The sequence below is a fragment of the Pteropus medius genome, unplaced genomic scaffold (assembly GCF_902729225.1).
Source record: "Pteropus medius unplaced genomic scaffold, Ma_sr-lr_union100, whole genome shotgun sequence".
Lineage (NCBI taxonomy): Eukaryota > Metazoa > Chordata > Mammalia > Chiroptera > Pteropodidae > Pteropus > Pteropus medius.
In genome coordinates, this window is record NW_024340696.1 from 10,703,385 (window position 1) to 10,716,106 (window position 12,722).

The window sequence follows — 12,722 nt, forward strand, 5'->3', positions numbered from 1 at the left end:
ACGTCATCTTAAGGTAGCTGAAGATTTTTAACGAGTCTGGAATTTTAAGACTTCTAAAAAGCCACCCATCTTGCTCATTTCTAACGTGTTCTACAGAGAACTCCTAGGTTACTGGGTGATTATTTTGCGGGGGAATTTGTCTTTTTACAAGACTTTTTAGGATGTGGAAGTTTGCTTATTCTGCATATAAGAGAAATTCTAGGAGCTGAGATTGCACCTCCCTACACCCTTTATTTGCAGAAACCTTTGCCACTACCACCCCACCCCCACCAAATAAGGGCTCTACACTGGGCAGTCGCCAGCTTCAGATCCAGCTGTTTGACACCTATTGTCCCTGTTTGGACGTCAAGCGATTTCGCCTGAAGGACCCTAGCTTCGATTTCGTTAAAATCTCAAGGCATCGTTCCTGCAGCATCCCCGGGGCCGTCTCGACCTGCGCCCAGGGGCCGCCCCCCAAGGCGGGGCTTGGGCAGGGCTGGTAGGCAGCCAAGAGGAGCCCCTGTCCGCAGGCGTTCGCGCCGGGCAGCCCGAGCAACCGCGAAGGCCCCCGTCCTCTCCTTCCCCCGCCCCCTCCGCCCCAGAGGGCTGGCTGGCTGGCTAGGTCCCTCCTGCTCCCGGCTCTCCGCCTCACTAGCAGCGGCTCTTGGTGCAGTGGGGACAAGTCGAAGCGACCTGCGCCCACGGAGCGCACGACACCGCCCGGAACGTACCACCACCGCTGTCCCCTCAGCCTCCCACTCGAGATCTCCAGCGGCTTCCGCGCGCGCACGGTGAGCGCCACCCCGGACCGAGGAGCTGAAGGGGAAGAGGGGTGCTGCCCCGAGTGTCCTTTACCTCTGGATCCGCTGGACTTTCGCGAGGGGCTTGCTCCTCAAGTCTCCCCCGCCCCCTCCCCACCCGGTCATCTCCAGTGCCCTTTTCCACCCTCTTCTGACTCTTAGCCCGGATCTGCCTTCCCTCCCTTTCTCGGAAGGCGACAGTGCTGGCATGCCCTCCCAGGTGGAGACCGTTGCACTGGCCGTTGGCCGGCGCTGCGAGGCCCCGCCCCCGGCGCGAGCCTCGGTGCCCCGGGGCGGGTAGGCTGAGCTGGCGGCCCGCGCGGGGGAGGGGTGGGGCGAGAGGCGGTGCGAGGCCGGGCCGGGCGCCCCGCTGGCGGGTCGCGCGCGCGCCGGCCGTCCCTTCCTGCCCTCGCGGCGCGCGCGGCCCCATCTCCGCCCCCACCCTCTCGCGCAGGCTCCCGCCGGCTGCGCGTTTTGTCCCGCGTCTCGCCCCGTCCGCCTCCTGACTCGCCGCTCTTGTCCTTCCTCCCGCTTTTTCTTCTCTCCCATCACGGTCTAAAGATGCCCTCGGCCACCAGCCACAGTGGTAGCGGCAGCAAGTCGTCCGGACCACCACCCCCGTCGGGTTCCACCGGGAGTGAGGCCGCGGCGGCAGGGGCCGGGGCTGCTGCGCCAGCGTCTCAGCACCCCGCAACCGGCACTGGCGCTGTCCAGACCGAGGCCATGAAGCAGATTCTCGGGGTGATCGACAAGAAACTTCGGAACCTGGAGAAGAAAAAGGTGCCAGCAGTTGGCGGGGAAGGGAGGGTGTGATGCTTCGACCCTGCCTACTGTGGCCAGCACTAGCCTTCACTCAGCCTCCGGCGCTTCCCACCCCCCCAACCCAGTGTCCCCACTAAACGGGAGCTTCGTGTTCAGAAAACGGGCTCGTAGGGGAGGTGCTTGTCACCTGACCCGGACGCAGCTTTGCCTCCCAGGCCTCTTGATTACTGTCCCCCTGCTGTGGGCTAGGCCTTTTGAGTGGGATGTGTAAGGGTGGGGACCTGACCTGTCGCCAGATTTAACTGTGTGCTCACCCTTCTCTCCGTTATCAGGCCCGAATTCTTTGACTAGGGCCAGCGGGGAGAAACAAGGTCCCGGTGTCGGAACTTAGGGCTCTACTGACTACCTCGTGGAGTTGGGGCGGCCTACGTCCTCCGGCGGTGGGGTCTGACCGCTCCGTTTCCGTGTACTTGAGGCCTGCTCAGTGTCTTCTTTTCTCCTTTGGGAGAGACGTGTATTTAGGTTCTTAAGCTAGAATCGTTTCTCCATCAAGACCCGTTCGAGTGGGTTTCGATTTGCCCTCCCCCCCCAATTTAATGGGCTCCGCTGCGTTACCTTCTTTGTTTCAATTGTCTAGGTGCCCCCCTCACGCTCATCTCGATCCCGAGATATTCTCTAGCGGCTTTTTGTCCCTTGGGGACCTTAAAGAGGGTTGGGAGGAGACTGCACCGATTGAGATTCGTTGGGTGGGGGTGGGTCTGGGTTAAATCGAGGGGTATCGCTAGGTCTCTGGGCACATGGAGAGAGCGACTAACATGGCGGCGGCTGCGGGGAGAGGGAAGCGCTTTACAGGAGCTGCATTGTGAGCACAAAGCGAAAGCAGAGGGGGAGGGCAGAGACCAGGCAGCCGCCCCGACTAGACTCCCTCGCCTTCCCTCCCACCCCCCAAATCGAGCCACACCCACAGTATTTTGGATTCAGTATTTTGCCATCGTATGTCACACCATGAGATTTATCTTCAAGTCGGCCTTTGTTTTATGCTTTCAGCCTAGGATAGTGTATCAACTCTATTTTAGAGGGACACGTGTGTGTGCGCGCGCGCGTGTGTATGTATATGTGTACATGTGGAGAAGGGGTCTCGGCCGAGTGAATAATTCAACCTTCAGTAAGACTGGAGGTGGAAAGGAAGAAACATCAGTAGTACAAAAAATGAGGTGATTACATCAATGACTATTATGCAAACTTTTGTCTTTAAAAAAAGAAAAATAATAACTCTGATAACTTCTACTTGTCTGCCACTGGTAAAACATTTATTATAACATCTTGAATTTTGAGGAAGTCATTTAAAAATGTTTATTTAGCCACCTAATAGTGTTACTGAAGATGTTGAGATAGGTATTTGGCTAAAATTTGGGCTGTGGGAAATGAAGAACAATTCAGTTATTTGAATTGTTCGTTTAATGATTCATTTTACATTCTTTTGGCGTTTTAAAAACATTTTTGGATTTGATGCTTTTCTGTCTCATCTGTATTGGGAATTTTACTTAAATTTCTTAGACTTTATTTGAAATTGAGAGATGTTCTCTAATTGTAGATTTCTACCTTTTTTCTGAGTGTTTTGATAAACAAGTGTGGTTTATTATAAATGATTGAATAGATTTGGCAGTGTCAACAAGGAAACAAAAGTATTTTAATTGTAAAGTAACTATATTCAAATATGTAATAGAATAAGCGTGACCAACACCAGTATCATCTGTCTACTCTTTTTGTTTTTGTTACTCTGTTTGAAAAAGTATCGTTTTAAAATTCTTAATGCAGTTAACCTGTCAGTCTGAATGATGCTTGAGTGGTTTAATTTTCAGAATTCCTCAAATCTCTTCTAGAGTAGGAATCAAGATAAATATTATGATGTAATAGTTTAAGTATACACATTTAAATATAGACATATTTTAATGACTGAAAAATAATTCTTCAAAGGCGTTACTATAAAGTCAGGCGTTGATGAACAGCCTGCTTAGTTGTGAGGTGACTTGGATTCTAGTGTTCAAGTGTATCTGAAAAAAAAAAAAAATCTAGTTTGTAAGTGCCATGAGGATCCTGAACCATGACAGGTCATTTGTGGATAGGTTTGTATTACTATACATTGCCTACCTCCCTCCTCCAAGTTATAGAGGATGAAAGTAATGTAATTATTACAGAGATGATAGAGTCATAAGTACTGAAAAATTCCCTTGAATGATGGAGGTTTAACAAAGTACACAAAGTAACACATGTACTTCATGTCTTTTTTTCTTAATGTTTTGGGTGCTAGATAGAGAAAAGGTCAAATTAAAGTTGAGGCTTTTTGATAACTCAACGACTGAGCTACCTACTTGATAGATGGTTAAATTGGCAGTACTGTTGTGACTTAATTACTTTTAAAAGTATAAGTTTCACTTTTTGAGAAACTCAAGGCATTTTTTTTTTTTGATATCTAGATGATTCATTGTATAGGAGGGCTTAATTTATTTTTTCAATACCTAGTGAACATTTCTAATACACCAAAAGCATTTATTTCCTAGTCAGTTTTGAATCTATTGAGAAACTGGTGTGGAATAGTAAGATACTATTTGTAACTGAATTTCTTTTTGCTTCAATCCACTTAGCAACTTACAGTTGAGCTGTATTTTCAGTCTTGACCTATTTGTAGGAGGCTTCTGGACAAAATGCCTTTTTTCATTGGTTCTAAAATCAAGTTTTCTGACACAAATTAATACTAGATATGTAGTATCACTTACATTAAGGTATAGAGAGTTGAAATAATTTCATTTCACTTCATTTTAAAAAAACAATTATTTGTTAATTTTCTAAGTCGGGTCCATTAGAGGAAAGCTAAGCATCTGTTCAGTAAAAATGCATGCATAACATTGATGAAATATGATCCTATTATGTAATGAAACTAAATGGCTTGGTAGTTTTTGAAATTTGGGCTTATAAAGACTATATGAATGTTTAGCAAAGAGGAGAAATGAAGCTATAATAAAAAAAAATCTACTGTAAAACTCCATTATAAATCTGTTAACTGATTAAAGTATAGTAATAATCGAGTGATTGCCTAGTTTTCCTCATCAGTTTGTTGGTAAAGACCTGGGCCCTAGGCTCTGCAAGATGATATTTTGAAGCCAAGTCTAAATTTTAATCGAAGAGAAAGCTCATATGAGAAGATGTAATCAGTTTTGATGTAGAATAAAGAGCGTTTTAATAGATGACATTTACAATTGTTATACTTTTTGTAAATATGATAGATTTAGACATTAGTGACTTTGGTCGATGAGAGATAAACCAGTGTTCTCTTGCAAAGACAGCCTGACAGCCTTGTAACCTATATATGACCAGATGTGTTAGCCAAAGTATACTGTTTTTCATACTACTCCCTAAAATCTTCCTGCTCTTTATATTTTTGCAGTTAATGTTATTCTGAAAAAGGATGCTGTCTTTATTAGAGAGGATAATATTTCTTTCTAGAGCACTGCAGTGTACCTCTACTTAGAATTTTTGATGCAGCTGTTATACAGAATTTCTTTGTTTTGAAATTAAAAACATTTTAAACTATTTTATAAGTCAGGTTTTTTCTTGAGGCTAACGTCTGAAGTTTTTCTTGACAGTTAAAATCTCTGATAGCTTCTCTATTGGTTGCATGAACTATTCCTCTGCAATGCAGAGGGCAAGATTACTTTGTTTTGCATTCACCTTGTCACACAGAAAAAAAAATCATTTATAATGCTTAATTTGTTTCCCTCTGCCTTCCTGGGTGGTGTGTGTGTGTGTGTGTGTGTGTGTGTGTGTGTGTGTGTGTGTGTGTGTGTGGGGAAGTATTTAAATAGGAATTTAAAAAGGAAATATAATATGGGTACTCTTATGTGATAGTACAGGTACCTTTTTTCTGGAATGAGGGCAGAGTACTAAGTATTACAATGAGAATGGATTATTTTAACCTGACTACATTGTTTTACTCTAGGATAGTTCCCATATGGTAAATATTTGTGTAGGAGTACATTTTGTGTGATTTAGAGATTAAGCATACAATTTGTCATAATTTTATGTAATTTTCTAGTTTACATTTAGAACTAGACGATTAGTACTATTTTATCTTAAAAAATAATACTTGCAAAAGGTTAAACTTAAAACAACATAGCTTTAATTTTATTACCATACTGTTATAGAATCTAAGATTTTTTAAGAGCTTAAAGCTGTCTTAGAATTTAGTCCAGTTCATTTTACAGAAGAGGAAACTAAGATGCTCATGTAAAATGACCCAGGTTGGAATAGGTGAATTCTGAGGTTTCTTGTAATGTTTTATGGGGTTAATTAGAATTTCTAATGCTCTGTAACATAAATATAATTTTTATGTTTAAGCTGATTCTGTAAAACCAAGTAAAACTTTCCATTTCAAATCCTTTAATTTTAGAGTTCTTTTGCTATAAAAGAAAAAGCCTCTCATTTCTTCTTCATGGTTAGACTTCTATTAAAGTCTCATTGTTAAATTTATGTTTGTAGGCTGTCCAGGTAATGGGGTCCTGAGACTATCAGTACAGGTAAATTAAAGCCCTATATTTTTGGGACATCCAGATTGTTGTAATGAAATGAGCCTTTAAAGGTTGAACTCGAGTTTCCCTTTATGCTTAGGTAAGCATAAATTTCCCCAAATGCACATGCTCTAGCTTGGTATGTTGTAGACTGGAAAATTTGGGAAAAGCGTTACCAGTAGAGAGGAGTAGGAATTGCATCAACCTTCTTATCTTAATTCTTGTATTCCAAATTTCTGGATAATTTTTGGCAATTGGTCCCCTTCTCTGGAGGAAATGAATGGTATCTATGTAGCAGAGAAGAATGTGGGTAGTACTTGAAGAGAAATTCAGCCAAAGTTGGAATTGTAAATCGCTTGACTTCTACGTACTTGTTTTTCCCTCCAGCTATACCAGTGCTTTTGTCGAATAGAATATGAGTGTAAAAACATAGAGGAAAGAGCCTTTATTGGAATTTCATATTTCCTCAGGAAATGGAAAGGTGTGCTACTTGACCATGCTCAACTAAAGTAATCTGTTTCCTTTAACTTCCTGTACTACCTATTGTCTGTACTCTTCCTTGACATTTTTCTAATGCTTTATGTTCTTACCTTACATGAAGTAGGTGTTAAGCTTCCCTGAGGCAGAGACTATTAATAACATACCATGCCTTCTGCATGGTATATGCTAAACATTTGCTAATTTGACTAAATGATTGCCTAGAAATATTTGTAGCTTCACCAGCAAAACCCCGTTAAAATAGATTAATCTGTGAGGGGGAAAATGCTTTTTTGTACAGAGCTGTTTACTTGCAATGTTTTTTATTAAAATGGAGTTTTTCCTGAAGGATTTTCTTTTTACTTATTTTAAGTGAGTAGAATTGATGAGTAGGCAAGTAGACCACACTTATTTTAAAAATCTAGGTAATGTAAACAAGATTTGTGAATAATCTTAGGAAGGAGGACATAGATGATTCTTGGTATTTGAACCATTGTACATTTTTAGAAATTTCATTGCATTCTCCATAATGCTGTTATTCAAACATAAAAATACTGAAATATACATTAATAATTGGGAAAAAACCCTTTTGGTCTTTACTTTAAATAAATTACAGTTCATATCCTTTTACATTGAACTCCCAACTGAATGTATCCAGTTCATCCTAATGAGTACCTTGGTTGAAGCAACTAATAAGTCAAAGACACCTGTTAAGATTATAAAATGATCATTTGTTTTTCAAATGCACAAGCTTTAGATTTTTCAAGAACAAAATTCAAAATAGATGATGCTGGAACTCTTTATGTTATACTTTTTGTTTTCCTGCTAGGGTCAGCTGCTTCCATTCATTCAGACTTACTGCATAATTATAGCCACGGATAAGGAATAAGGGTTTTTACAGGATTATCTTTTATCTTTTTTCTTTTTTTCTTTTCCATTGGACAAAAGTCTCGTCAGATTAAACTCCTGGTTACTTATCTGCTTGAAAAATTTTTATAATGAGACCTTAGGTAACATTTAATTTAGCATCCTTTTTCTTAGTGTTCAGAAATCCTGCATCCTGGATAGCTCTTCTGTGTTAATCAGTCTTTTAGGGCCAGGTAGATTGCTCATTTCTCAATGAAAATCTGTTGAAAATCTGTTTTCATTTTTGGACAAGCCCTAAGTTCTTGATGTTGGAGTTCTGCTCCCCCTATTACTATTGAATACTTTGTTTTCTGTAGCAACTCAGGCTTCTGCTACATGAGAAAGCTTCCAGCATTTGAAGATAGCTATTATGGATCATCTGTGGATTGTACTATATGTTCTCTCTACCCTCCTTTTAAAATTTGAGGAAACTTTTTTTTCTTATTTTCATTCCTGTCTATGAATTTAACTAGCAACTAATTTTCAGTTGAATTGGAGGGTGAATGGGAGGCAGTGTTAGCTGCCTACCACTATGTGAGCAGAGTCAGAACCAACGTTTCTAGGTGAAGAACAGGGAATGTAGGAATTGGGGACTTGAAACAATATCTAGAGAGGCCATTGAACATCATGGAAAGTTGAGAGGAAAAGGAATCTATATCTTTTGTCTTTGTATTTGTCTTTACAGGTTTTTTTTTTTTTTTTTTCAGTGCTGTAGAAGTAATTAAATGACCTGGAGACAAAGTAATTTAAAGTATAGCTAGGCACTCTTACTACTTTGTTATTTTAGGCTTCATTTCTTAATTGAGAACAGGAGTTACATAGTTTCATGGATAGCCAAACTATTTTTTTCAGATGTGGTCTCCTCCTAATCTTTCTTGTTGTGATTGTTTGCGGTTGTCCAATTGAAGAATTTTTGGTGTTTTGAAGTCTCTCATTTCTGCTATTTCTTTTGAATTGTATGATTAAAAAAAAGTTTTCCGAAATTATTTATGGAATTTGTTGGATATAATAGGAAGGAAAGCTTAGGAGGAGTACAGCTATTTTGGATATTCATCTTCTGGCACCCTCTGGCACTGTACTGAATTTTTAAAAAACATTTCACTAAAGTAAGGGTGACACTAGGTGCACTGCGATTCAGCAACATAATAATCCTCTGGAGAAGGAAGAGAACAATGACAGTAGGGCCAAAATGGAATGTAGTAAGGCCCGGAATCCAGAGTCGCAAAGTAAATGAGCAAAGTGTTGCAAGCAAGCACATGATTTTTCTGGGATTTATGACCTTAGGCAAGTTGCTTAATTGCACTCTTTCAGTTTCCAGTTAGGCAAAATATGATTGATAATAGTGACTTGCTGATATGGTTAGCTACTTGGTGCTTTAAATTTGAGTATCTGTCACATAGTGGATACTGTTAACTATTATAAGCAACAAAGAAACAAAAGATAGAGTGGGACTGGACAGCATTTGTTGGGGTAATTATTTCTTGGTACCACATGACTATAGTGTTTTGACATTTGCTGAGTATAGTCACGCCTCTGTCTTCATTGGTTTGGTAATCTGGGCAGTGGCCTGGTTTTTATCTTGCTCACATGTGGTGCTATAAGTGAATTTTTAATATATTCTAGATGCTCAGTGGTTGAAAAAGGAACCCTAAATTGAATTTTAAGATATATATTTCAAGATAGAATCTAAGAGGGCAGGGTTTTGTTATCAATATTGTGGTAGGCTTTCTGATATTGTCTTTTTATGCTAGGAAAATGGCTCCGTTCTCCAGAAACATACATGTTTATATTATGTGGGTGATATGAGTAGCTGACCAATTTGTGTCTAACACTACTATATGTTAGGTAATCATGTTTTAGCTTAGGGAAGGAAAACTGGAGCCCTTTACTCTTATCTTTTCCTCCTCTGTTTTTGTTGGTGTTCATGTTGGAAGAGCCAGTGTGACAAGCAGGTCCTTATTTATGTATTGATTTAGTTCAAACTGCAAATTTTAACCCCAAATAAACAATTTTTCTACTTGGATTTAATATAAGCCATTTGGCTAGGATGTGACAGTGGGATTGAGCCAGTTAATGATGGTTTCATTTGTCTTTGAGTAGTCTACTCTTTCAAAGATTAAGCAAATTGTAGCATTGGAACCATTGCAGATACCACATACTTTTCCTTATATTGAAAAGCTGCATGGGGTGAGCTGGGGTTGCAAGCTACCTTTGTTTTGAAAAGTAGAAAATTAGACCAATTGATTGTCCTAAAGACTCTCTGTTTCTAGTGCAAAATTTGGCATTCACCACTGAGTTTAATTGTACTCTAAACTTGTGGAGCTTTTGGCTCACAATGCAAGATTTAATAAAATTACTAAGGAATGGGTGGTGGTAAACCCTTCAGTGTAAAGATCACAAATGTATTTTCTCTTATTCAAATAATTACAAGGTTAAATAGATACATAAGCTGATCTAGAAAACTACCATTCAAGTTTTCAGTATTTAAAGCTGAACCATTAAGCAACCTATTTCCAAACTGAGGCTGCTATATAATGGTTTGTAGGCTCACAGCGCCTGTTTGATTCAGAATAATTTATTTCTGCGTTCTACTAGATTCACTCTTATAAGAGAATTACAATGTATTTGACTTAGGCAGGTGTTTCTCGAACTTAAGCACACAGTAGACTCAACCAGAGGGCTTAATAAAACACAGATTGCTGGGTCCCACCCCGAGTTTCTGATTCAGTAGGTCTGGGATGGTGCCTGAGAAGTTACATTTCTAACAAGTTCCTAGGTGATGGCTGAGGTTGGTGGTTTGGGGAGCACTTTGAGAATCACCTAGACCAACATAGAGCCTCTGCTATGTTGGGATATAATTATATATAATAGTGAACAGAGGACTGTTCAGTTCAGATTCCACAGTGACAAAGTTCTGTATACCTCAGCAGCCAGGGGATCCTGTATTATACTGGAAAGGAAAAAATTAGTGCCCTTTAATGTAGAACAGTTTTTTTTTTTTGTCCTTCTGTAGTCAGTTTTAGTAAGTTGTGACATTTCCTCAGATGAGGGCTATTTATTAGGAACTTTGAACTACAAGTTCTTGCTTTGCTGAAGCTTGGGCAAGGACAGAGGATAGGATATTTATAACAGTGGTGGAGAAAGTGTTAACAGCTTGGGGGAACAAATGTAAAGCCATGGTGAAAATTTTATTATGGTTAGAAAAATGTTTCACAAAAGACTTACAGTTTCCATTCATTTGATTAACTACATTTTTTTGATTGGATGCTTGTATAGATGCATTAATTCAGCTCACTGGATATAAGGAATTGATCTGCTTTTTGAAAATCTGTTGAAGATCCTTGAGATTTTTCAGTTATATCATGGCTTTTTAATACATTTCTTCCCTCAGAGTAAACTGTCATTTTGTGTGATGTTAGTAACAGTCCTTCTCTCTTTAAAAATCATGGCTCTTAAATTATTACAAAAAACTAGAGACATGTTACAGTAATAGAAAATCAAAATAAATAGATGTATGAGCTTTAATAAAACTGTAGATCTTTATTTTGGCCGCACAGAGGTCTTTTTGCATACTTTTTTTAGTGATGGCGTTAACATGAAGATTTGTGTTGAAGGTGGGTTTCACATAGCTGTTTTCCGTTTTTATTTCCTTTTAGGCTTGGTCTCAGTTATTGCTGTGTGACAGAGTACTTCAAAACTTCACATCATTTTATTATGTACACAGATTCTGCCTGTCAGGGATTCAGACAGGGCATAGAGTGGTTTTTAGTGTTTCTGCTCAGTGATGCCTGGGGCCTCAGCGGGAAGGACTAAGGCTTGTTTACTTACATGTCTGATGCCTGGATTGGGATGACTCTTAATACTAGGATTGCTGACCAGAGTTCTTACACTAGACCTCTCTTCATGGCTTGGCTTCCACATGGCATGGCAGGTGCAGGGTTATTGGACTTCTTATATGATGGTTTGGGGCTCCAAACACGAGTGTTTTTAGTGACCAGCAAACAGGGCAGAGATGCATTACTTTTATGACTCAGTCTTGAAGTCATACAGGGTCACTTTTACTGTACTTTGTTGGTGGAAGCCCAGTCACTACAGTGGCAGGGCAATTGGACTAGTTCTTAATGGAAGAGTGTCAAAGTCATATTGCAGAACAGTATGTGGGACTGCAGATGTGATAGCCATCTTCGTAAAATGAAATCTGCTGTAGACCTGGGTCGGATGAATACTCAATTTGCTATTGTGTAGAAAATTGGAGTTTTTCTAGCATAGGATAGTTTGTCCTACTATAGGTTAGTGTAGATTCATATTCAAGGACTACAGGTTAAAGTCCTGATACTATCCTGTAATGTGTCAATCTTAACATCTTTTATGTAGCATGAAATTACAATTTTTATTACACAAACTATGTTCACTGCAGAATATCTCTCTGTAAAACAAAATAAGGAGAAAAGTTCCCCCTATGATTCTAGCACTCAGGTACCATTCTTCACATTTAAAAACATCTTTTCATTTTTATTTTTTATACATATATACATACATTTTTTAAAGGAATTTGATTTAACATCCATTTTGATTAGCATAAATGTTTTACATTCTCAAGGTATTAAATGATAAAGTTAAACTAAGTACATAAAACCCTACCCTATGAGGGATATATAGTATACTTCATAGATTTAGTAACAGTTTCCTTGAAAAATGTATAACACCATAAAAATGGAAGATAATAGTGCCAAGTATAAGCCAGCAGTAGTTTTTCTTTTGCCTAGTAGCTTGTTCAGAATTTTAATTTTGTACTAGCACTAAATTCCAGGCCCCCTTCTTATTTGCATATTTTCTGTAATCCATTTATTTTGAAATAGAAGAACTCTGACTAATAATTATATCCTAAGGTGTAATTAACAGCAAATCTTAACCTGCTTAGTTTTTTATTTCTTAAAAGTAGCCAATCCTTTAAAATGGATGAACAAAGACAGTTCAAGGGTCAGAAGAGGAAATAAGTAGAAATCTAAATTAAGGGGGGAGGAATTTAAAATTATTTCTATTTAAATTGCCTCAGAGTGTTCTGAGGCAGTTGAGCTGTCTTTTGTACCTGGGATTAGGCCTACCAGATCAGTGTAAAAAACTTGATTTTTCAGCTAGTAGACGTGAATTGTATATCTGTTTAGTTGGCAGTTTGTTGATTTTGTGAAATGGTTCACATAAGGATAAAATTGGATACTTTCATCAGCTTTTA

The 12,722-nt window shown here is 39.5% G+C and overlaps 1 protein-coding gene across 2 annotated transcripts in view; it reads left to right on the plus strand.

Annotated features, from left to right (window-relative positions):
* Positions 1-529: 529 nt before the first annotated feature.
* The window catches only part of CAPRIN1 (cell cycle associated protein 1), a 34,638-nt gene continuing 22,445 nt past the window's right edge, over positions 530-12,722 (plus strand). Inside the window, exons 1-2 of one of the 2 annotated variants that reach the window (XM_039866714.1) lie at positions 530-770; positions 1,341-1,559. In XM_039866714.1, coding sequence (XP_039722648.1) covers positions 1,341-1,559 — 219 coding nt within the window. In that variant the 5' untranslated portion in view covers positions 530-770. The remainder of the gene's footprint in view (positions 771-1,340; positions 1,560-12,722) is intronic. The other variant, XM_039866724.1, reaches the window with a different exon arrangement.